We start from the raw sequence: 22,430 nt of genomic DNA on the forward strand, positions 1-22,430 counted from the left end.
ATTATCTCATATCTTCAAGATCCTGATGGTGTAATTGCTTAATGTAGAATCACATTGTAGGGTAGGTGTGAGAGCCTGGATCTGGTCAGTTTGAACATAAAACAGATTAACTATTTTGGCCGGTTTAAATACTAAGGGGTTAGGGTAAAAATATCCTTTAACACCATACCATCGGGAATTCTGAAATTACAGAGAAACAGTGTAAACTAGAGGGGATACTCAAAACAGTAGGGGGGGGGGGTCAGTCTAATCAACTAGTTCCCACCCCCGAAATTGCTGGCCTTGTGCCAAAATTTGAAAGCAATATTACTTAATACAACTTTGAACGAAGTCTCCATATTTACAGACTACACCACATCCTTCGTATTGGAGGAGCAAGGGTGGTCTCTTAAAATACGTGTAGCTGAATGAATAGAAATAATGTCCAGTGCATCTCCTACTTGATTCAGCTTGTCGTGTGTGTCTTACTACCGGTGTTGGTGTGTTTACGTCCCTGAGGCTTAGCAGTTCAGCAAAGAGAGCGATAGAATAAACACTAGGCTTTAAAAAAAAGAAAGTAAAGGGATCAATTTATTCTACTTAGAACTTCTCCAAGATGGTGCTCCAGCATGACCGCAACAAGTAAAAGAGTATATAAGGGGTTGGGAGAACAGGGTTTCTATTATCTTCAGTAATGTAAACAAAGCCACTTTCCAGTACCTATACCGAAGGATCGCCAAGAGAGGAATTATAAGATGCGAATTTCATGCTTTGGAATGTAGGATCTTTATAAAATAAGAAAGAAACCGGGACAGGTTCTTGAATAGTAATGTTATGGCCTCACCTAGAAAAATGCCCTCCTGGCTTTGTCAGGACATCGACAGAGAAAGGACAACTTGTTCCTTATTGAAACAAACAGAGAAAAAAATTCAGGTCCCTCGGTGGGTACGGGAGACTGGGATCGAACGTTTACCTATCGCCAGAGAAAAGAATGGTTTTTCAGGCTCGGTCACTGGTCGCCTGACGTCACTACCGCTTTTCTATTTCAGCCAATGATATCAACCTCAGATATCCGTGTAAACGGTTGCTATGACAATATTGTCTGTGTATATTTGTATTGATATGTATAGAAATTGAATTCACCTCAATAGACGTCATTGATAGGTTGAAATTGAAGAAGAAAAGAACCAACAAATATCTTGCAAACCATAGAATTTTCTCAATAAAGCCAAAAGAAAAGGATGTTTTATAAACACATTCTATCAGTGTATAAAGTGTTTAGTTACATCGAAATTATTTTAAAAAACTGCCGTTCAAACCGAAAAGAACTTAGTTTTATAATCTCTTACAGAACCTTTTTCACAAATTTTAGGCCCCCAAAATTTGGGGGTTCCTTATATACGTTAAATTGGGGTAATTCGAGATATTCGGCTGCTATTTCTAGCACGTCCAGTGACCACTTAGCAGCTATATCGTTGCTGTCAATTATAGAATTTTCTCAATAAAGCCAAGAGAAAAAGATGGTTTATTTTGACACATTCTACCACTCTTTAAGTGAACATTTTTCTGGTTAATGTACACCGAAAAATGACGACACAGCAGGCAAAAAATAGGGATTTTCAAAGGAAAAACCCCCACCTTTTTGATGTAAATAGTTTTTGGTGTTAACATGGTCTGATCTGAATTTTATCTTCTACAGAATGGAGAGCAAGCCTTCTTCTATCATACTCTCAATTTTGGTCAACTTGCCCCACAGGGTCTCGGAGGAGATAGTGTTAGTTGAAGACTGCCACACACAACTTCAGCTTTATATATAGAGAGAGATTAAGTTGTAAAATTTCAACCTAAAGACCATGAGTTTATTAAAGTTACAATGGGAGTTATTCTGGCTCTTATGGGACAGACATGTCGTGTTAATGTTTAGATAAATTTTAATCCACCAAGATATACACGTACAGGTAGTTACACACGTGTGGGTTCCTAACGGGTGCTTCAATTAGTGTTTAGAATGAATGAATGAATAGAGATTATTGCTAAGAAGAAAATGGGGTACTTGTTACCAATGGGGTACTTGTTAATTGTCGTGGTCCCGGTTTTGCGCGCGCGCGCGTCAGACGTAGGTACTCGAGATCCTATGAGGTGACTTGCGCATGCGCGTTAAACCCCCCCCCCCGGAAAAAAAAAAGGATCTTTTTTAAAGATACCTTTCTGCTTTTTAAGACAAAAAGGTGTTGGATTTAACTAAAAATATATATATATGTGTGTATATATAACATATTCAATTTTACACAAAAAAATTACATAGTCGCTTTCCTCGCGGATTTACAGATAAATGAATTAATTACTATTTTACAGAATAAAATTAATGAATTAATTATATTAATTAAATAATTCTTGAAAATTAATTATTATTAATAATATTTTTTGAACAAAGTAAAAAGTAATTACTTTTTTTTTACAGAAACGCGAACGGGGAAATTTCAGTTTATAAATAAATACATTTCATGTGTAATGTAAAATAGTAGTCAATTAATTAAATACCTTCTCTGTCGTAACCTCCAAAAACCCATCTCTCTTGTGGCGTTCTCCCTCTATTGTATTTTCTCTTACACATCAGACTTTCATCTACTTCAACAACGTGTCCGACACCACCAATTTGGTATGGATTGTTGATTAGATTATTGTGTGCAGTTTCAATCTGCTATTTTCGAGATACGATTTCTTTCTAATCGACTCTTTTTCCCCTTTGTGAGTTGGGCAGCGAAAAATTTTTTTCCTGGTTGTGTTTTATAAGAGTCATCTCTCTATGGCATTTTGAGCAAATTGGAGTTGAGGAACTCAACACTTTTTCGTCCTTTAGGAATGAATAGATACTGTCAAAGTCTTTTACGATGCTTTCTATCTCATACAACATTTTTTCTTAATTTAACTCACAGTTCAACTGATGAAGATAAACTGAAAATAAAGTTATTTTCAGTATCAGTTAGCTGACTATCATTCAGTTAGCTCTGATTGGTTAGTTTTAGAACTTTCTCTGTCCCCTCTTTCAAACTAATTTTTGGTGGGGGGGGGGGAGAAAAATGAACGATTTAAAATAAAAATATATCTTAATTGTAGTGTGAGAAAAGTATATATATTCTGATGATAAAATATATTCTTTCAAAAACATTTGTAGTCCTACTATGAAAGATTGTTTTGGGCTGAAACCCAAGTTAACGAAAATACATGAATAAGGATTTGACTGTCATGATGTTGAGTCTTATTAGATTCTTGTCCGATTCAGTATATTTGTCATGTGCTTTCTGAAGTAGGCAATAAAAACCTTATAAACAAACTGTTATCTACATAATACTGTGGTAATTAGACAACATTAACTGAAATTAATTATGCCTTTCCTAACAGAAAATGACATAATATGTATTATTATGTGAACATGTAAAGGAAACTGAAAATTGTGATATGTTCCTCTCATTACTGGCACTTATTAACTTGAGAAAAATAAAAGGCCACATATAGAATGAGATATTCGAAAATAAAAAAATGTTAAAAGATACTCCTCGGAATTAAAATCATGACAAAGATTTTCAAAATCCCTTTTTTGCGATAGATGGAGATTGCCTGAAGTAAATAAGGGAGAAGGAGAGAGAAGACAGCAGAAGGAACAGCATTGATGAGTTTCTGTGAAAAAAAATATTTGGACAAAATGAAAACGGTCGTGTGATGAATATTCTGAAAGATGTTTCAGAATGATATAAAGTTTGAAGGGGTATGATCTCCCGCGTGTATTGAAACCATTGCATGGTAGAAATTATAACGTGACATTTCTGCTAAGCTGCCGCAACTTTTTAAGACTTACTTTGAAAGGTTTACATCGAAAAGTTACAAATATGTGACGAGTTTGAACAAGAATAATACCCCAGAAAAAGAAAGTATTTAATTAATTGACTACTATTTTACATTACACATGAAATGTATTTATTTATAAACTTTAAACTGAAAATTCCCCGTTCGCGTTTCTGTAAAAAAAAAGTAATTACTTTTTACTTTGTTCAAAAAATATTATTAATAATAATTAATTTTCAAGAATTATTTAATTAATATAATTAATTCATTAATTTTATTCTGTAAAATAGTAATTAATTCATTTATCTGTAAATCCGCGAGGAAAGCGACTATGTAATTTTTTTGTGTAAAATTGAATATGTTATATATACACACACACACATATATATATATTTTTAGTTAAATCCAACACCTTTTTGTCTTAAAAAGCAGAAAGGTATCTTTAAAAAAAATCCTTTTTTTTCCGGGGGGGGGGGGGTTAGCGGGAATCGCGCATGCGCAAGTCACCTCGTAGGGTATCGAGTACCTACGTCTGACGCGCGCGCGCGAATTCGCGTGTGCAAAACCGGGACCACGACAATTAACAAGTACCAGATATTTATATCTAAAGCTATTTATACATACACCTCCACAAATTCATATAAATAAACCTTATTAGTGTGTATGTATATATATATATATATATAGCAGTGGTTTTCAACCAGGTTTCCGCAAAAAGTTTCTCCTGTGCAGATATGTGTGTACAAGTCTATTAAATAATTGCACAGGGGCTCCTGGAGCCAGTGGAATCCTTCCTTGGGTTTCCGCTCCAGCAAAAAGTTTGAAAAGCATTGATATACACACACATATATATGTCCACACCCGTGGACATGTTTACAAAATCAGAAAACAGCACAGCTCCTTCCATGACTTTCACAAACATTTTTTTCATGCTAAGACTTGCTGAAGCATGGAACAAACTGCCGGCATCAGTTGTTAATTATCGGAGCACTGCATCCTTCGCCCACACTACACCTGATCTTCTCCTCCCCTCCATACACACAAGCAAGCATCTATCTGACTCATACACTGTTCACTTCCCAGACATTTCTACATCACTGCAGATGCTTTATACGCACTTTTGACAAGTTGTGGGGCACCTGAGCACTATACAATAATTTCATATATATAATATTAATGTGTATGTATGCGCAATAAAACGGAATGGCCTTACCTCATAACTTTTCGTTGGGAGTCCTCGTCAGGCCACAGGTTGCCCATTGACAACCAAATATATATATATTCCTTTCTTCACTATTTGTTAAACTCTCTGGCTACGTCTCTGCCACCTGACATCAATACAAGACAGACTTCTACTTAAAAACATAATTAAAGGTAAAGTTCCATGAGGGTGTGCCAAACACGAAGTTCTGCGAGCAACAGACTTCCTTCCAATAAATGTTTGTTTCAGTTTTCGGCACCGACCCTGACGTCACTTCCTCTTGGTCATTATCGATTTGGGGGTCAGATTAAACTAGGTCAAATGCAAAAGGGGATCGAAAAGGCGACGAGCTTGCCAATTAGCGCGCCAAACGAAAATGCTCAGAAGTACTCCGACCGCAAAGACGTCCCGGGGAAGCGAACCTCCCCAGGACGTCACGGCGGACGAAATACAACTAAGCAATTCCGTCCGACGCGCTAAACGACCGGGCCAGCTTGCCGCCACTGAAAAATTGTGTAATTAAGAGATATTTAAGTTTAAAAAAAAAAAAGAAGAAAAATTGAAGGTTGTCCGAATATTCTAGCATTATCGCCACAACATTCTTTAACTTTTTCTCTCAAAATGAGTTTTTATTCTTCAACCCAGTTTTGCTTTCGCTTCTATTCAAGGCAAAATGCTTTTGCATCCACACATATATAATATAATATAATATAAATATATACATACATACCTATGTACATATACATGCATATATGGGTACAAGACATCAAAAAAACGTTGAACACAACGAGAAACGAACTTTGGGGGTGGGACAACAAAAAAAAAAAAATACAGATATACATATACGACGGGCTTCTTTGAGTTTCCATCTACCAAATCCGGAACCATGTGGTTGGTAAGCACAGCCACTCCTACGCCTAATTTTTTTTTTTTACCCCAGTGGTCAACTGGTACTTATTTTATTGACCCCAGCCCTTTGAATATTTCAAATAATTAAGGCTGCGAGCTGGCAGGAACGTTAGCACGCCGGGCGAAATGCTTAGCAGTATTTCGTCTGGTGTTACGTTCTGGGTTCAAATTCCGTCGATTTTGCCTTTCATCCTTTCGGGGTGGATTAAATAAGTACCAGTTACGCACTGGGGTCGATGTAATCGACTTAATCCGTTTGTCTGTCCTCTCTGTGTTTAGCCCCTTGTGGGTAGTAAAGAAATAGGTCTGCAGGAGTGTGAGAGTCAATTGGCAGATGAGTGGAGGGAAATGAGTGATGAACAGGGCAGAGTCACTCGGGTTGAGTATGAATGAAGTTATGTTTAGTCAAGTGTGCTCTTTGAGAGAACGATTTGCCACAGGTATGACAAACATAGAGTTTTTCTCCTGTGTGAACACGTTGGTGAGTAGTTAATTGATCGTGGAGAGAGAAAGATTTTCCACAGGTGTCACAGTGGTATGGCTTCTCACCTGTATGAATGCGTATGTGAATGGTCAAGCTACCTGTCTGAGTGAACGACTTGCCACAGATGTCACAACGATATGGTTTCTCTCCAGCATGAATGTGTTTGTGCTTCGTCAGAGCGCTTCCATTCGAGAATGATTTATCACAGGTGTTGCACAGGTAGGGTCTCTCGTCGCTGTGGGTCGTCAGGTTGCCACTCCGCGAAAACAATTTTCCACAGATGTCACAGTCGTACGGCCTCTCTCCTGTATGAATGTGCCTGTGAGCTGTTAAGTTACCACTTAGAGTGAACGACTTACCACAGATGTCGCAGTGATAGGGCTTCTCTCCTGTATGAGTACGTTTGTGAATAGAGAGGCTATCTTTGCGAGAAAATGTCTTTTTGCAAACATCACAAGGATATGCTATTTTCCCTATATCTTTCGGCATCTCGTCAACAAAATTAATCCTTTTAAGGCACTGATTTACATTTAATATTGTCCTCACACAATTCACTTTCCATCTCTCACCGAAATATAATGATGCTTTTCTATTTCTCGGAGTGGTTGTCATTAGGAAGGGCATCCAGCTGTCGAAACTCTTCCAGATCAATATTGGAGCCTGGTGCAGCCATCAGGTTTGCCAGCCCTCGGTTGAATCGTCCACCCCATGCTAGCATGGAAAGCGGACGTTAAACGATGATGATGATTCCTAAGTGATTCTGTGTTATTATCACCAACTGTGATCTTCGTCAATATCCGAAGATGTTGCAAGCTCCTTCGTTATCCAAGTTTCATGAGAATACGATATCATCTTCAGCGCATTCAAGTCAGTGAAGTAGAGAAGTTTTACTAAACAATGCCAATTAAATGAAATATTCCATTGCAATTTACCAAAGATTGATACAAACGGGGTAAAATTTGTTCATCGTTTAACGTCCACTTTCCATGCTAGCATGGATTGGACGGTTTGACCGGGGATCTGGGAAGCCAGAAGGCTGCACCAGGCCAGTCAGATCTGGCAGTGTTTCTACAGCTGGATGCCCTTCCTAACACCAACCACTCCGAGAGTGTAGTGGGTGATTTTATGTGCCAGACGAGGCTGGCGAACGGCCACGATTGGATGGTGATTGTTACGTGCACAGAGGCCAGTCGATGCGGTACTGGCTACGGCCACGTTCGGATGGTTTTCTTATGTGCCACCCACAAGGATACAAATTCCAATGATGTTCATCTATTTTTATTTGATTTTCACTTGCCTCAACAGGTCAGAACGAGGAAGGTATGCACAGGTGAACTGACTACGTCCCAGGTAGGGGCCACGGGTTATGGCTTCACTAGTAAAAATGTCCTTTAATGCCAAGCCATCTGGAATATTCTGAAATAGCAGAGAAACAGACTACACTTATATCTTCCGTTTTGGGATTTGGCTTGCAAGATTCTTTATATGAATTCGTGTGTTGAAGCAAATTTTATTGTCTGGGGAGAGTCATTTTCTTAAAGAAATTTGAGAAGATACGTTTTCGGGATGACCGGGAAAACGGTGTAATGGGCAATATTGTAAGTCTAGATAATTACTGACATACTTTTTGTGAACAGCCCTTCTAGAGACAGGTTTTTTTCTTTAAAATTCAAACGTCATCTAATTGTATACATCTATCGTCACTGTGCATTTTCTTCTTACATTTCCACATGTAGTTCCTATTTTCTGTATATACTAGTAGTATTGCTCGGGTTTGTTTCGACCCTTTAGAATTGGAATTTTTGAAAAGTAAAAATTTTGCCTCATGTAGCTTGTTATTCTCTTTAAGTGAACAGTTTTCTGGTTGAAATACACCGAAAATGGTGACACAGCAGTCAAAAAATAGGAATTTTCAATAGAAAAAAAAGGCACCTTTTTGATGTTAACATGGTCCGATATCAATCTTTTCTTCTATGGAAGGAGGAGCAAGCCTTCTTCTATCATACTCTGAATTTTGGTCAACTTGTGCCACAGGGTATATATTGCTATATTTCGGAATGGTCATTTTGCCAGTTTAGCCAATAAAAACACACGCACTATATATTTGGTGTTATTTTGCTTCAGTGTTATTTTTTACATTAATCTTATTTCGGCCAGAGTTCTTTCGTCACACTCCTGTGACCTCATCAGTTGTCCTTTGTTTCCTTATTTGTGTCTCTCCTTACTAACCGTCAGCCATTTTGTATGTCTTCATTTGCGCATGCTTATATCTCTCGTTCATGTGTTTACATCCGTATGTATAACAACAATACTAGTAATAATAATAAATCAAAAAAAAAAAAATTATATATTTGTCTATATTGTAACCAGTTTGTGGGGATCCTCTACCATCATATGTTGTGGTGGGTGCTAGTGTTCCATTGCAGTTTCCTATTCAGGCTAGGTTCATCTTCTATTATGTGTGTAGCTTCTGTAATTTGTCTGATTGTTGCATCTGTTCTATGTGTGGACAATATTTTAATTTCTATGTTGTTGACTGATCCCCCGTGTTGGTACAGAATCGATGAGCTTTTACCTTCCTTGAGTTGTCTCCAATGTCCATGTACCCGCTCTCCTATGCTTCTTGCCGTTTCCCCTACGTATGTCGTTGTCTTATTGCCTGGCTTTTCAACAACCTTAATCCTTAGCTTAAGTTTGTCTAGGGTCCTTCTAAAGCGGTATGCCAGTTCACCTCCAGGGGTGGTGTCAACGAACATGACACTCTGGTATTTATGGCGATCATACCAAGAGGTGGCCTCCCCTATTTTCTTTTTTTGTCCTTTCTATAGTGTTCCATGACTTGTACCTATAGAGTGGGCAAATCCCATTCCTATCATTACATAATATATTATCAAATTTCTTTATGGCTCCTTTGTATACTCTGACCCTTTCTTTATGGCTGTAACCTGAGAACTGCATGCGGTGAATGAAATAATGTATGTGTCTCTTTAATTCTGTAGGCTCGCATATGCGTGACACATTTCTCATTATTCTGATGAGGTCTGCCATAAAAATATTGAATTTGGCTGAGTTCCGGTGGATCAAGTATTTTGAGGCCATAGTATGAATAAAGGATCTGGGTTTTATTATTCACAATTTCTAGCGAGAGTTCTGTGTCTAGTACTGGTAGTCTATTGTTACCTTAATACTCTGGTGGATGGAGTTAGCTATTTGCTGGAATGCTCTCCATAGTATTAGTTTCTATTATTATATCAACAGTACTCTCTTGTGGGGGTGCCTTTACCACTATGTTGATATCATCAACATAGCAAGAGTACATGTTCACGAGTATGGTGTTAGGCGTTCCTTAAGCCTTCTGTCCCACCATACCGTGAAAAGGTTGGCCACATCACCAGCGATACTAACGCTGATGGCTGCCCCCTGGTCATATATTTTATTCTTAAACGTGTGGCCTTTTAGAGTAACTCTTATACTAGCTCCTAGTGCAATCATTTTCTTTACCTGATGGACATTTGCGGGGCTCTGGTTCATCCGCGCCATATATATTTGCTAATCCTAGAAGATTGATGGGAGGAAGTGAATGAATTATCCGCAAGTCAAGGATGTGTCCTTAATGCTTGCAACAATCCAGACTCTGCTAAATTTACATTAAGGTGGACATGGCAAATGTAAAAACAACAACAAAATATTTCCTCTTTTTTTATTTCAAAATCATTCAATCTGTCACATAGCATGTTTCAGTGGACAATGATGCTGTCAGTCTGCAATATCTTCTCCTCCACACTCAGGCACTAAAGAAACGGAACAGGGGCTGATGTGGCAGAGATGAATTTCAATGTTGTAGAAATGTGAGAGGTCGTATTGATGGAAGGGGTGGTGGACTGAGAGATATCGTTGACAGGGAGGTGTCTTCAGCAGTGAATCAAAGGCTAATTAACTAACATTAATAAATCAATATATAATAATTATGGCAGGGGAATTGCTGATTACATCAACTCTGGTACTTAATTTATTGACCTCGATGGGATTTGAACTCAGAACTTAAGTGTCATTTCGTCCATCTTTAACATTTTGCCTGGTTTGCTAATGTTTCCCATCTTAATGATAATAATCCTTTCTAATATAGGCACAAGGCCTGGAATTTGTGGAGGGGAGGGTAGTCGATCACATTGATCCCTGTTCTTGGTTGGTACCTAATTTATCGGGATGATAGGCAATGTTAACCTTTGAGGAATTTGAACTCAGAATTTAAAGTAAGGAAGAAATGCCACTTAGCATTCACCTGGTGTGCTAATTATTTTGCCACCTTAATAGTAGTAATAATAATAATCCTTTTTAATATAGGTACAAGGCCTGAAATTTGGGGGAGAGGTAGAGTTGATTAAACCAACCCTGGTGTTTCATTAGTACTTAATTTATTGGCCTTGGTGGCATAGCAACAGATGGAATACTAGTAAGCATTTTGTCTGCTAGCTTGCCACCTTATTGATGACAACAACAACAACTTATAAGGAATGTCTTGTAAAGTTAATTAAGGACAAACAATCATTATAGGATGATGTGAGGTAGAAAATGTGCTGTGTGTGTCTTTGAAGTCATGTAGAAGTGTATGCACCTTAACCCTTTCATTACCAACCCAGCCCTGTACTACAAATGTCCTGCTTTCATAAGTTCTGAATTAAAATCTTCCACTAAACCTTAGTCACAATTTCTGTTCCTAACACTAGCTGAAATTCTTTGTTATATTTAAAATTGATTGATAGTAAACATATAGCAGGAATAGGGTAACAGAAGGTTTAAACTATACAGTGGAGAAACAATTCTTAACCCTTTTGATACCACCTCTGGCTCAGTAGTACATGTGTCTTGTTTTGAATTAAAATCATAGATACATGGAAATTTTAAAGTGTGTGTATTAAGCTGTCAAGAAAGTTCTTGTGGAATTTGTTACTCTTTTCGAATAATGTGCACAATTTTCTTATTCCTGTCCTAGCTAGGCCAAAATGCTGCTGAAACAGCTTGCGATATCAATGATGCGTTTGGCCTGATTTCCACCACATGTGTTAAATAACAACCAAAACAAAATGCTGTTTTGAAGTGTTGTCTTCCCTTCTTTTATGTAACAAGAACGACCAGATTGTGACAGTCAGCTAAGTGGTTGTATGCTGACGAAGCTCCACGGCACTTGCCTTAACAGAAGGTCATGGTGACTGTTTGGTGGTCTCATGGATCACAGCTTTTTGGATCCAAGTGGAGAAGTACTGTCGGCAAATGGATGAATTGCATAAGAAACTCTGACAACAACAGCCAGCATTGGTCAATAGAAAGGGACCATGGCAAAACTGTGGTGTTTATTTCTAAAGGTTCAAAACCACAAGAACTTTCTTGACAATCTAATATATATGTGTGTGTGTATATATTTTGTTTGCAAGATTCTTTGTGTGTTGAAGCGTATTTTATGGTCTGGCAAGTGTCTTCTACTATAGCCTTGTGAGTGGATTTGGTAGACAGAAGCCTGTTGTGTGTGTATATATGTTTACATCCCGTTAACTTAGCGTTTCGGCAAAAGAAATTGATAGAATAAGTCCTGGGGTTGACTAAACGCGGCAGTTCAGCATGGCCACAGTCAAATGACTGAAAAGATTTAGCTATTTATGAAGAAGGATATATATTTTTGAGTGTGGTTATTAAGCTGAATATAGCTCACTTGGAGCACTAAAATTCCTGTCTGTATTTTATTTGCAAATGTTGGTAATCTCAAAGTAAAGCCGTGTATTTTATAATAATATATATATAAGTACAATTCGTGCGCAATTAAGCTAGCAGCACCGAGTCGAACAAACCTATCCGTAATACAATGATGTCCTTACCTGTTATATGGGAATGTAAATATGTTTGCAAATTTTTGTTACTGTGTTCTGAATACTTTTATTTTGATAAATGTTGCTTACTACAAGTTATGGATGACTTCATTGCTTAGAAAATGTATGGTGTACCTTTTAAAACACCTGCTGCTGTCTACCGTATAACAAGGATCATACTTACTGGGAGTGCCTCTGAATACATCTCTCCCTGAGAGGGTTTAAACACCTCTGACATACATATGTTATTGTAAAATGTAATACATACACACACACACTCGTTATGACAGCATGTGGCCAAGCAGTGTTTACTCAACAAGAGATATATTTTTAATTTTACCAGGATTTACATCTCTAGTCAACCCGTTTTGCACATTTGCTCCAAATTTGAAATTCTTCCCTGCCTTGTTCCTCCTCGACTTCAAAATCCGCAGAAGTGCCTGGCTTCGCTCTTTCTGCATGAGAGTGATGACAACGTTCTCCTTCGGCGCCTCTTCATCACCCTCCTCGCTGTCAACATCCCGACGGTCATGAAGCTCTTCCCCGTTGCATTTAGACGTAACCTTTTCTCGGCTGTCATTGATGTCCGTGTCTTGGGTGGACGGCTTCCTTTTGAAGGCTTTCGTCTTGTGTTTGTTTGGATTCTTTGTTGCATTAAAACCTGGGACTTGTACGACAGCACCTGCAGTTGTTGCGTTCCGTTTGTGAAGTAAATTTGTCAGGAACAGTGCTGAATGCTTGAAAGAATATGGCGAAGGGATCTTTAAACAGTTCTGCTTTTTACCTGAGAATTGCTGCCCCTGTTTTCTTTCATGTTCGCTTCTTATCAAATGCGATTGGTTCATTTTATTTGATACAGTTTCTCTCATCATTTTTGTTGTAGGTATTGCTGTTGTTCTCATCGAAGTCAACAAACTTTGGTCGGCTTCCAGAGAGTCGCGGCACTTTACTGGGTGGTATGGAACTAAAGGCTCGGAAGATTTGAATTTATTAACGAATTGCGAAGAACCCCAGAATGAAAACTGGTCCGGCGCTGTTGAAACAATCACAAAAGCTTCCATATTGTCGTCAGAAAGTTTTACAGCGTCTTTCACAAAAGAAAGAATTTCGTTCGCTTTCTCTGAGCGACCTTCGTTTGACAATTCTGTCTGTTCAACTTTTGGAATAACAGTGACAGGAAATTGTTTCTTACTAAGGAATTTGTCAGCAGAGAGAAGAGATTCTTTGGTAGATCCGTTGCCAGGCATAAAGTTTCTGTGGTTCTGTGTAAGATCCAGAGCTTGGTCCTCGACCTGGTGGAATTGGTTGAGATTAGGGACGGCAATGATTGATGCAGTACCATACAGAGATGGAAAAGCATGATTATTATTGTTGTTAGTGGAATAAGCCCAGCCGATGCAATTTGAAGAGTTTTTATCAACGTAGCTTTTGTCTCTGCTAGTGTGGTCAATAGTTTTGGAAGATGCAATGGTGTCGCACTGGGATGGCTTGTCATTCTTTCTCGTTGTGCTTGTCTGTAATTAAGGAAAAAAACAATTTTATCGATATAAAAAAATAACGATGATAAAAAATTATTGTAACGAAGGCCGGTTAGAATGTCGTGGGTTCGAGCCCCATACTGACCATGTAACTTTTTATATAGGCGCAGGAGTGGTAAGTAGCTTTGTTACCAACCACATGGTTCAGTCCCACTGCGTGGCACCTTGAGCAAGTGTCTTCTGCTATAGCCCCGGGCCGACCAATGCGTTGTGAGTGGATTTGGTAGACGGAAACTGAAAGAAGCCCGTCGTATATGTGTGTCTGTATTTGTCCCCGTTACTTAGCGGTTCGGTAAAAGAGACCGATAAAATAAGTACTGGGCTTACAAAGAATAAGTCCCAGGGTCGAGTTGCTCGATTGAAGGTGGTGCTGCAGTTAACTGACTGAAACAAGTAAAAGAGTGCTCAGGTGCGTATAAAACATATGTAGAGAGAAGGAAAGGGAGAGACAAAAAGATATATGTATAGAGAGAAGGTCAATACAGTAAAATTTATAGCACCAAGGCACACAGAGCTGCGGTCAGTAGTGTAGTGAAAGCATGTGATGAAGATTAGACTACTGAATGATGAGGTAACTCGAATGTAGAGCCTAAAAACAGAAACAATTCCCATTATAGTAGGAACATTAGGTATGATAAGAAAGAACTTCAGACAGAAACTAGCACTGCCCACATCCTATGCAAAACACTTTCAATACAGTAACCAGAAGAGCATCACAGAGCTGCGCTCGGTAGTAAAGTGAAAGCACGCTATAAAAGTAAGACTACTGAATAATAATGGTTTTAAATAAGGTGGGTGAGCTGACAGAGTTGTTACTATGTCAGACAAAATGCTTAGCATCATTTGTTCAAATTCTACTGAGGTCGTCTTTGCCGTTCATCCTTTTGGAGTCGACAAATTAAGTGCCAGTGAAATACTGGGGGATGTTGTAATCAACTTTGGCCTTGTACCATAATTTGAAACCGATAATCGTTTCAAAGTTTGGAACAAGGCCAACAGGTTTTGAGAGAAAGTCGGTTATGTTGAACAAGGAAAGGAAACTCAAACGTATCCAAATTGCCAACAGTTCTGTCGGTTTGCTGCCTTGATGATGAGAATAATTTATTTCTTTATTACCCACAGGGGACAGACAATGAAATTAAGTTGATTACATCGACTCCAGTGTATAACTGGTACTTATTTAATTGACCCATGAAAGGCAAAGTCGACCTCTGCAGAATTTGAAATCAAATTCAATGACTGGCATCTGTGCTAAGACCACCATCCAAGTGTGATCGTTGCCAGAGCAACAAACTGGCTTCCGTGCTGGTGGCAAGTAAAAAGCACCATTCAAGCGTGGTCATTGCCAGTACCACCTGACTGGCCCTCATGCCGGTGGCACATAGGAGCACCCGCTACACTCTCAGAGTCGTTGGCATTAGGAAGGGCTGTAGAAAGTCTGCCAGATCAGATTGGAGCCTGGTTCGCCAGACCTCAGTCAAATCTTCCAACCCATGCCAGCATGGAAAGCGGACGTTAAACAATGATGATTATAATTCATTTATTGGCCACAAGGGCTTACATTGAAACAATAATTATAATCTTTTCTACTCTAGGTACAAGGCCTGGATTTTGTGGGGAGTGAGACAGCCAATCACTTCGACCACAATACTCAACTGGAACTTAATTTATGAAAGGTGAACTCGGAACATAAAGGCAGATGAAATACCACAAAGCATTTCGCCAGGTGTGCTAACGATTCTGCCATAATAATTTCTACTCAAAGCACAAGGCCCTGAAAATTTTGGGGGAAGGAGTATAGTCAAATACATTGACACCAGTGCTTATTTCGACCCTGAAAGGCAAAGCTGACCTTGGCGGAATTTGAACTCAAAATACTGCTAACCATTTTACCTGGCATGCTAACGATTGTGCCACAAAGGCAGCTATTTTGGGGAAGGGGATAAGTCGATTACATCGACCCCCCCAGTGTTTCACTGGTACTTAATTTATCACCCCCGAAAGGATGATAGCCATAAAACAACAGTGGAACTTGGGGCAGTTCTCAGGCTTGCCAGCTCTTGTTAAATGTATATATAGGCGCAGGAGTGGCTGTGTGGTAAGTAGCTTGCTTACCAACCACATGGTCCCGGGTTCAGTCCCACTGCGTGGCACTGTGAGCAAGTGTTTTCTACTATAGCCTAGTGAGTGGATTTGGTAGACTGAAAGAAGCCCGTTGTATACATGCGTTTGTCCCCCGATGCTGGTGTGTTTATGTCCCCGTTACTTAGTGGCTTGGCAAAAGAAACCGATAGAATAAGTACCAGGCTTACAAAGAATAAGTCCTGGGGTCGATTTGCTTGACTAAAGGTGGTGCTGCAGTCAAATGACTGAAACAAGTAAAAGAGTATATAGGTTTTGGGTGAGTATTTCTTTAAATATAAGAAAGAATTTAGTAAAATAACTTAGTTATCATTCAGCTAGTGTTAGGAACATAAATTGTGACTAAAGTTTGGTGGAAGATTTTAATTCAAAACTTTTGAAAACAAGACATTTGTACTACAGAGCCAGAAGTGGTTTCAGCCAGGTTGGTATCAAAAGGGTTAAGAATTGTTTCTCTATTATATATCTTAACCCTTTTGTTACCATATTTCTTCTGTTGAGATGCTCTGTGTTTCTTTCAATTAATTTTAAATATAACAAAGAATTTAGTAAAATAACTTAGTTATCATTCAGCTAGTGTTAGGAACATAAATTGTGACTAAGGTTTGGTGGAAGATTTTAATTCAAAACTTTTGAAAACAAGACATTTGTACTACAGAGCCAGAGGTGGTTTCAACCAGGTTGGTATCAAAAGGGTTAAGAATTGTTTCTCTATTATATATCTTAACCCTTTTGTTACCATATTTCTGTTGAGATGCTCTGTGTTTCTTTCAATTAATTTTAAATATAACAAAGAATTTAGTAAAATAACTTAGTTATCATTCAGCTAGTGTTAGGAACATAAATTGTGACAAGGTTTGGTGGAAGATTTTAATTCAAAACTTTTGAAAACAAGACATTTGTACTACAGAGCCAGAGGTGGTTTCAACCAGGTTGGTATCAAAAGGGTTAAGAATTGTTTCTCTATTATATATCTTAACCCTTTTGTTACCATATTTCTGTTGAGATGCTCTGTGTTTCTTTCAATTAATTTTAAATATAACAAAGAATTTAGTAAAATAACTTAGTTATCATTCAGCTAGTGTTAGGAACATAAATTGTGACAAGGTTTGGTGGAAGATTTTAATTCAAAACTTTTGAAAACAAGACATTTGTACTACAGAGCCAGAGGTGGTTTCAGCCAGGTTGGTATCAAAAGGGTTAAGAATTGTTTCTCTATTATATATCTTAACCCTTTTGTTACCATATTTCTGTTGAGATGCTCTGTGTTTCTTTCAATTAATTTTAAATATAACAAAGAATTTAGTAAAATAACTTAGTTATCATTCAGCTAGTGTTAGGAACATAAATTGTGACAAGGTTTGGTGGAAGATTTTAATTCAAAACTTTTGAAAACAAGACATTTGTACTACAGAGCCAGAGGTGGTTTCAACCAGGTTGGTATCAAAAGGGTTAAGAATTGTTTCTCTATTATATATCTTAACCCTTTTGTTACCATATTTCTGTTGAGATGCTCTGTGTTTCTTTCAATTAATTTTAATATAACAAAGAATTTAGTAAAATAACTTAGTTATCATTCAGCTAGTGTTAGGAACATAAATGTGACAAGGTTTGGTGGAGATTTTAATTCAAAACTTTTGAAAACAAGACATTTGTACTCAGAGCCAGAAGTGGTTTGAGCCAGGTTGGTATCAAAAGGATGAAAGGAAACGTGAAACTCCAAGTAATGTCTTTGCAGCTTTTTAATAAAATATATATATATCTGTAAATTGTGTCTTTGTGTTAGTGTTTATACCACTTGACAACTGGTGTTAGTGTCTTTACATCCCTATAACTTAGCAGTTCAGCAAAGGTGACTGATAGAATAAGTGCCAGGCGTTTAAAAAACCATAAGCCCTGGGGTAGATTTTATTCAACTAAAAACCCTTGAAGGTGGTGCTCCAGCATGGCCACAATCTATTGACTGAAACGAGTAATAGATTACTACACGTGACCCTCCCTTAAGGTAACAGAGTTCGATTTGAGGGAGACGTGGCTGTGATTTCTAGAGGTCTGAGCGAATTGGACATACTGAAAGTTGGAGTTTTCTTGATTGTGTAATTTAAGTGTGACTTACCTTGACCCTGTTGACGAGGTTCTTTTTGGGCGGGACCCAATTGACATTTGGGGGTACGTGCCTTCCCGTCACGTCGACCTCCCAGTTGCCAATGTTGTGGAGGTACATCCGCATGTTGACACGGAACGAACAACGATGGCCACTTTTCGCTCGTTTCTCATCTTTCTTCAGGCAATCTGTGGAAAAGAGAAAAACAGAAATATACAAGAAATCGAAATGAACCAATCCTATGACTGGCACCCGGCAGATGCCAGGACCCCTGGACTGGTGGTACGTAAAAAGCACTATCCAACTCGTGGCCGATGCCAGCGCCGCCTCGACTGGCTTCCGTGCCGTTGGCATGTAAAATGCGCCAATCCGACCGTTGCCAGCCTCGCCTGGCACCTGTGCAGGTAGCACGTAAAAAGCACCCACTACACTCACGGAGTGGTTGGTGTTAGGAAGGGCATCCAGCTGTAGAAACATTGCCTGGTGCAGCCTCCTGGCTTCCCCGGTCGAACCGTCCAACCCATGCTAGCATGGAAAGCAAACATTAACCCTTTGTCACCATATTTCTGCTGAGATGCTCTGTGTTTCTTTCAATTATTTTAAATATAACAAAGAATTTAGTAAAATAACTTAGTTATCATTAAGCTAGTGTTAGGAACATAAATTGTGACTAAGGTTTGGTGGAAGATTTTAATTCAAAACTTATGAAAACAAGACATTTGTACTACAGAGCCAGAGGTGGTTTGAGCCAGGTTGGTATCAAAAGGATGAAAGGAAACGTGAAACTCCAAGTAATGTCTTTGCAGCTTTTTAATAAAATATATATATATCTGTAAATTGTGTCTTTGTGTTAGTGTTTATACCACTTGACAACTGGTGTTAGTGTCTTTACATCCCTATAACTTAGCAGTTCAGCAAAGGTGACTGATAGAATAAGTGCCAGGCGTTTAAAAAACCATAAGCCCTGGGGTAGATTTTATTCAACTAAAAACCCTTGAAGGTGGTGCTCCAGCATGGCCACCGACTAATGACTGAAACGAGTAATAGATTACTACACGTGACCCTCCCTTAAGGTAACAGAGTTCGATTTGAGGAGACGTGGCTGTGATTTCTAGAGGTCTGAGCGAATTGGACATACTGAAAGTTGGAGTTTTCTTGATTGTGTAATTTAAGTGTGACTTACCTTGACCCTGTTGACGAGGTTCTTTTTGGGCGGGACCCAATTGACATTTGGGGGTACGTGCCTTCCCGTCACGTCGACCTCCCAGTTGCCAATGTTGTGGAGGTACATCCGCATGTTGACACGGAACGAACAACGATGGCCACTTTTCGCTCGTTTCTCATCTTTCTTCAGGCAATCTGTGGAAAAGAGAAAAACAGAAATATACAAGAAATCGAAATGAACCAATCCTATGACTGGCACCCGGCAGATGCCAGGACCCCTGGACTGGTGGTACGTAAAAAGCACTATCCAACTCGTGGCCAATGCCAGCGCCGCCTCGACTGGCTTCCGTGCCGTTGGCATGTAAAATGCGCCAATCCGACCGTTGCCAGCCTCGCCTGGCACCTGTGCAGGTAGCACGTAAAAAGCACCCACTACACTCACGGAGTGGTTGGTGTTAGGAAGGGCATCCAGCTGTAGAAACATTGCCTGGTGCAGCCTCCTGGCTTCCCCGGTCGAACCGTCCAACCCATGCTAGCATGGAAAGCAAACATTAACCCTTTTGTTACCATATTTCTGTTAAGATGCTCTGTGTTTCTTTCAATTATTTTAAATATAACAAAGAATTTAGTAAAATAACTTAGTTATCATTCAGCTAGTGTTAGGAACATAAATTGTGACGAAGGTTTGGTGGAAGATTTTAATTAAAAACTTATGAAAACATGACATTTGTACTCAGAGCCAGAGGTGGTTTCAGCCGGGTTAAACAATGATGATGATCCAGCCTGCCAATGGTAACAGGCAGACCACATGGGTACAGACACCATGCAAAAAGCACCCAGATCGCTCTGCAAAAAAAAGGGTTCATCTTAGAAAAGGTGTTCAGACTTAAAAGCTATGCCAAAGCAGACCTCACTAGTGCTGGGGCCACATAAAAAGCACCCAGTCCTCTTTGTAAAAGTGCCAGCATTAGGAAGGGCATCCAGCTGTAAAAGCCCTATTGCCAAAGTAGACCTCTGGTGCTGGTACCATGTAAAAAGTAACCAGTCCACTCTGGAAAGTGGGTGGCATTAGGAAGGGTGTCCAGTTATAAAAGCCATGCCAAAGCAGACCTCTCTGGTGCCACATTAAATGCTCCCAGCCCACTCCATAAAGTCGTTAGCATTAGGAAGGGTCCCTAATTGTAGAAACCATGTCAAAGCAAACCTCACTGGTGTTGGTGCCATGTAAAAAAAGCACCCAGTCCACTTTGTAATTTGGGCACCCAGCCCTAAAAAAAGAGCTGGCAATTGAACTGCCCCAAATTCCCCTGTTGTTATGGCTGGGTGCCCTTCCTGATATTTCTGCTTGAACACCTCCGTGCTGAAATGTCATGGAAAATAGGCCTCAGTTTCAAAACATTGATGTCAAGGTCTGAAAGGAATAATTATCATTTCTGTTGATTACTCGAAAAAAGCCAATAGGAAATAACACTTACTAAACAAAACTTTAAAATTTGTTAGTGGTGGTGACGATGGTGTTACTATTGTTGTTGGTGGCGGTGACAGGCGCAAACATTGTTTTTGCCTTTGATTTAATCAACAAAACCACTTTCCCCACATCCTTGTATCTGGAATTTCCGTCCAGGAAGAAATATATGAACAGGGAACGACCTGCATAAATTCCCTTACTACAGAAATAAAGTTAATTAAAAGCCTAAATATCTGATGTATATTATAATTAAGATTATTATTTAGCACTTTCATCATTAGACCAAAAAACATTGGGTTTTCTAAAAATATTTACTGTTATAAACCCAAACTCGAATAGCAAAGTTTAAAAGGTTTTAAGCAACTAAAAATACAGCAATATACAATACGAACAAAGATTGCTAAATTGTAAGCAAAACCAAACTTCAACACAATAACATTTTTATGCAGCGAGTTGCTATATTCTGGACTAATTAAAATCAACATGAGGAATATCTGAAGGAGAATTCATCTCCGAAGCAATTGCCCCAGCTCCCCTTCAGGGTTGTCGAAAGCAATGTGGTGGTGGACAACGAAAAACCTGGCTGATCTGGAACCCAACCTAGGCCTGCCCATGTCTACGGTGTTCGCCGCTGGAATAAGGAGTGGTTGGAGATCACGCGGTCGTTGGCCTCAAATCGCCAGGCCTGGTCGGCGTTTGTGAGAGATGCAGCATTGAGGATGAATGAAGCCAGCTCAACCCACCCCGGGTGGATGCTGTCTCAAGACAAGACAAAAACTAAAATCCACGCTGAAAACGTCTGCAAACAACAGAACAGAACTCTGTGCAGTGCGACTGCACACATATAGCAACAATCAAAATCACGTATACAAAACTAAAATCAAGGTACACTATGCATGAATAAAAGACAGGATGGTCACAACTGGAACATCTTTTAAATCATACCTCTGCTGGATCTAAGCTGACCAGGGGCTAAACAATAACAAGAAGGACACATTAAATCATGTAGCCCTAGATACACTATGCATGAATAAAAGATGGGATGGTCGCAACTGGAACATCTTTTAAATCATAGCTCTGCTGGATCTAAGCTGACCAGGGGCTAAACAACAAGGGCGACACATTAGATAATGTAGCCCTAGATACACTATGCCTGAATAAAAGACAGGATGGTCACAGCTGGAACATCCTTTAAATCATAGCTCTGCTGGATCTAAGCTGACCAGGGGCTAAACAACAAGGGAGGCACATTAGATAATGTAGTCCTAGATACACTATGCCTGAATAAAAGACAGGATGGTCGCAACTGGGACATCTCTGATCATGGGTTTGCTGGATCAGGACTGACCTGGGGCTAAACAACAACAAGGAAGGACACGTTAGATAATGTAGTCCTAGATACACTGTGCCTGAATAAAAGACGCGATGGTCACAACTGGAGCATCTTTTCAATCATAGCTCTGCTGGATCTAAGCTGACCAGGGGCTAAACATCAACAAAGGGGGTCAAATTGAATGATAAATGTAGAGCAAGATGGGTTTGGCTGTGTCTGGTAAAAGAAAGCAAAGAAACGGAATAATAGGATTGTCCATAGTCAGAACGATGTCTTTGAATCCAGGGCTGCTGCTGGATCTCAGCTAACCTGGCTCTAAATATTAGCATCTTTATCGGCGTCAGCATCACTATCGTAATTAGCATCATAATTGTCACTATCATCTTGATTACCATCACCGTTAT

General features: G+C 39.2%; 2 protein-coding genes across 8 annotated transcripts in view; one reads left to right on the top strand and one right to left on the bottom strand.

Moving 5' to 3' along the window:
• The window catches only part of LOC115226042 (zinc finger protein 271-like), a 26,624-nt gene extending 13,366 nt beyond the window's left edge, over nucleotides 1–13,258 (top strand). For 3 of the 5 annotated variants that reach the window (XM_036514967.1, XM_036514969.1, XM_036514970.1), the window contains one exon: nucleotides 8,033–8,075. The gene's annotated coding sequence lies outside the window, so the exon portion shown is untranslated. Of the gene's footprint in view, nucleotides 1–8,032; nucleotides 8,076–13,160 lie in introns of those variants that run through there. The other 2 variants (XR_005004294.1, XM_036514968.1) reach the window with 2 other exon arrangements.
• The window catches only part of LOC115226066, an 18,511-nt gene continuing 996 nt past the window's right edge, over nucleotides 4,916–22,430 (bottom strand). Inside the window, exons 2-5 of one of the 3 annotated variants that reach the window (XM_036514964.1) lie at nucleotides 19,245–19,420; nucleotides 12,566–13,791; nucleotides 5,939–5,940; nucleotides 4,916–4,928 (exon numbers count right to left, since the gene is read on the bottom strand). In XM_036514964.1, coding sequence (XP_036370857.1) covers nucleotides 12,586–13,791; nucleotides 19,245–19,420 — 1,382 coding nt within the window. In that variant the 3' untranslated portion in view covers nucleotides 4,916–4,928; nucleotides 5,939–5,940; nucleotides 12,566–12,585. Of the gene's footprint in view, nucleotides 4,929–5,938; nucleotides 5,941–10,102; nucleotides 13,792–19,244; nucleotides 19,421–22,430 lie in introns of those variants that run through there. The other 2 variants (XM_036514965.1, XM_029797041.2) reach the window with 2 other exon arrangements.

The sequence above is a fragment of the Octopus sinensis genome, linkage group LG29 (genome assembly GCF_006345805.1).
Source record: "Octopus sinensis linkage group LG29, ASM634580v1, whole genome shotgun sequence".
NCBI lineage: Eukaryota > Metazoa > Mollusca > Cephalopoda > Octopoda > Octopodidae > Octopus > Octopus sinensis.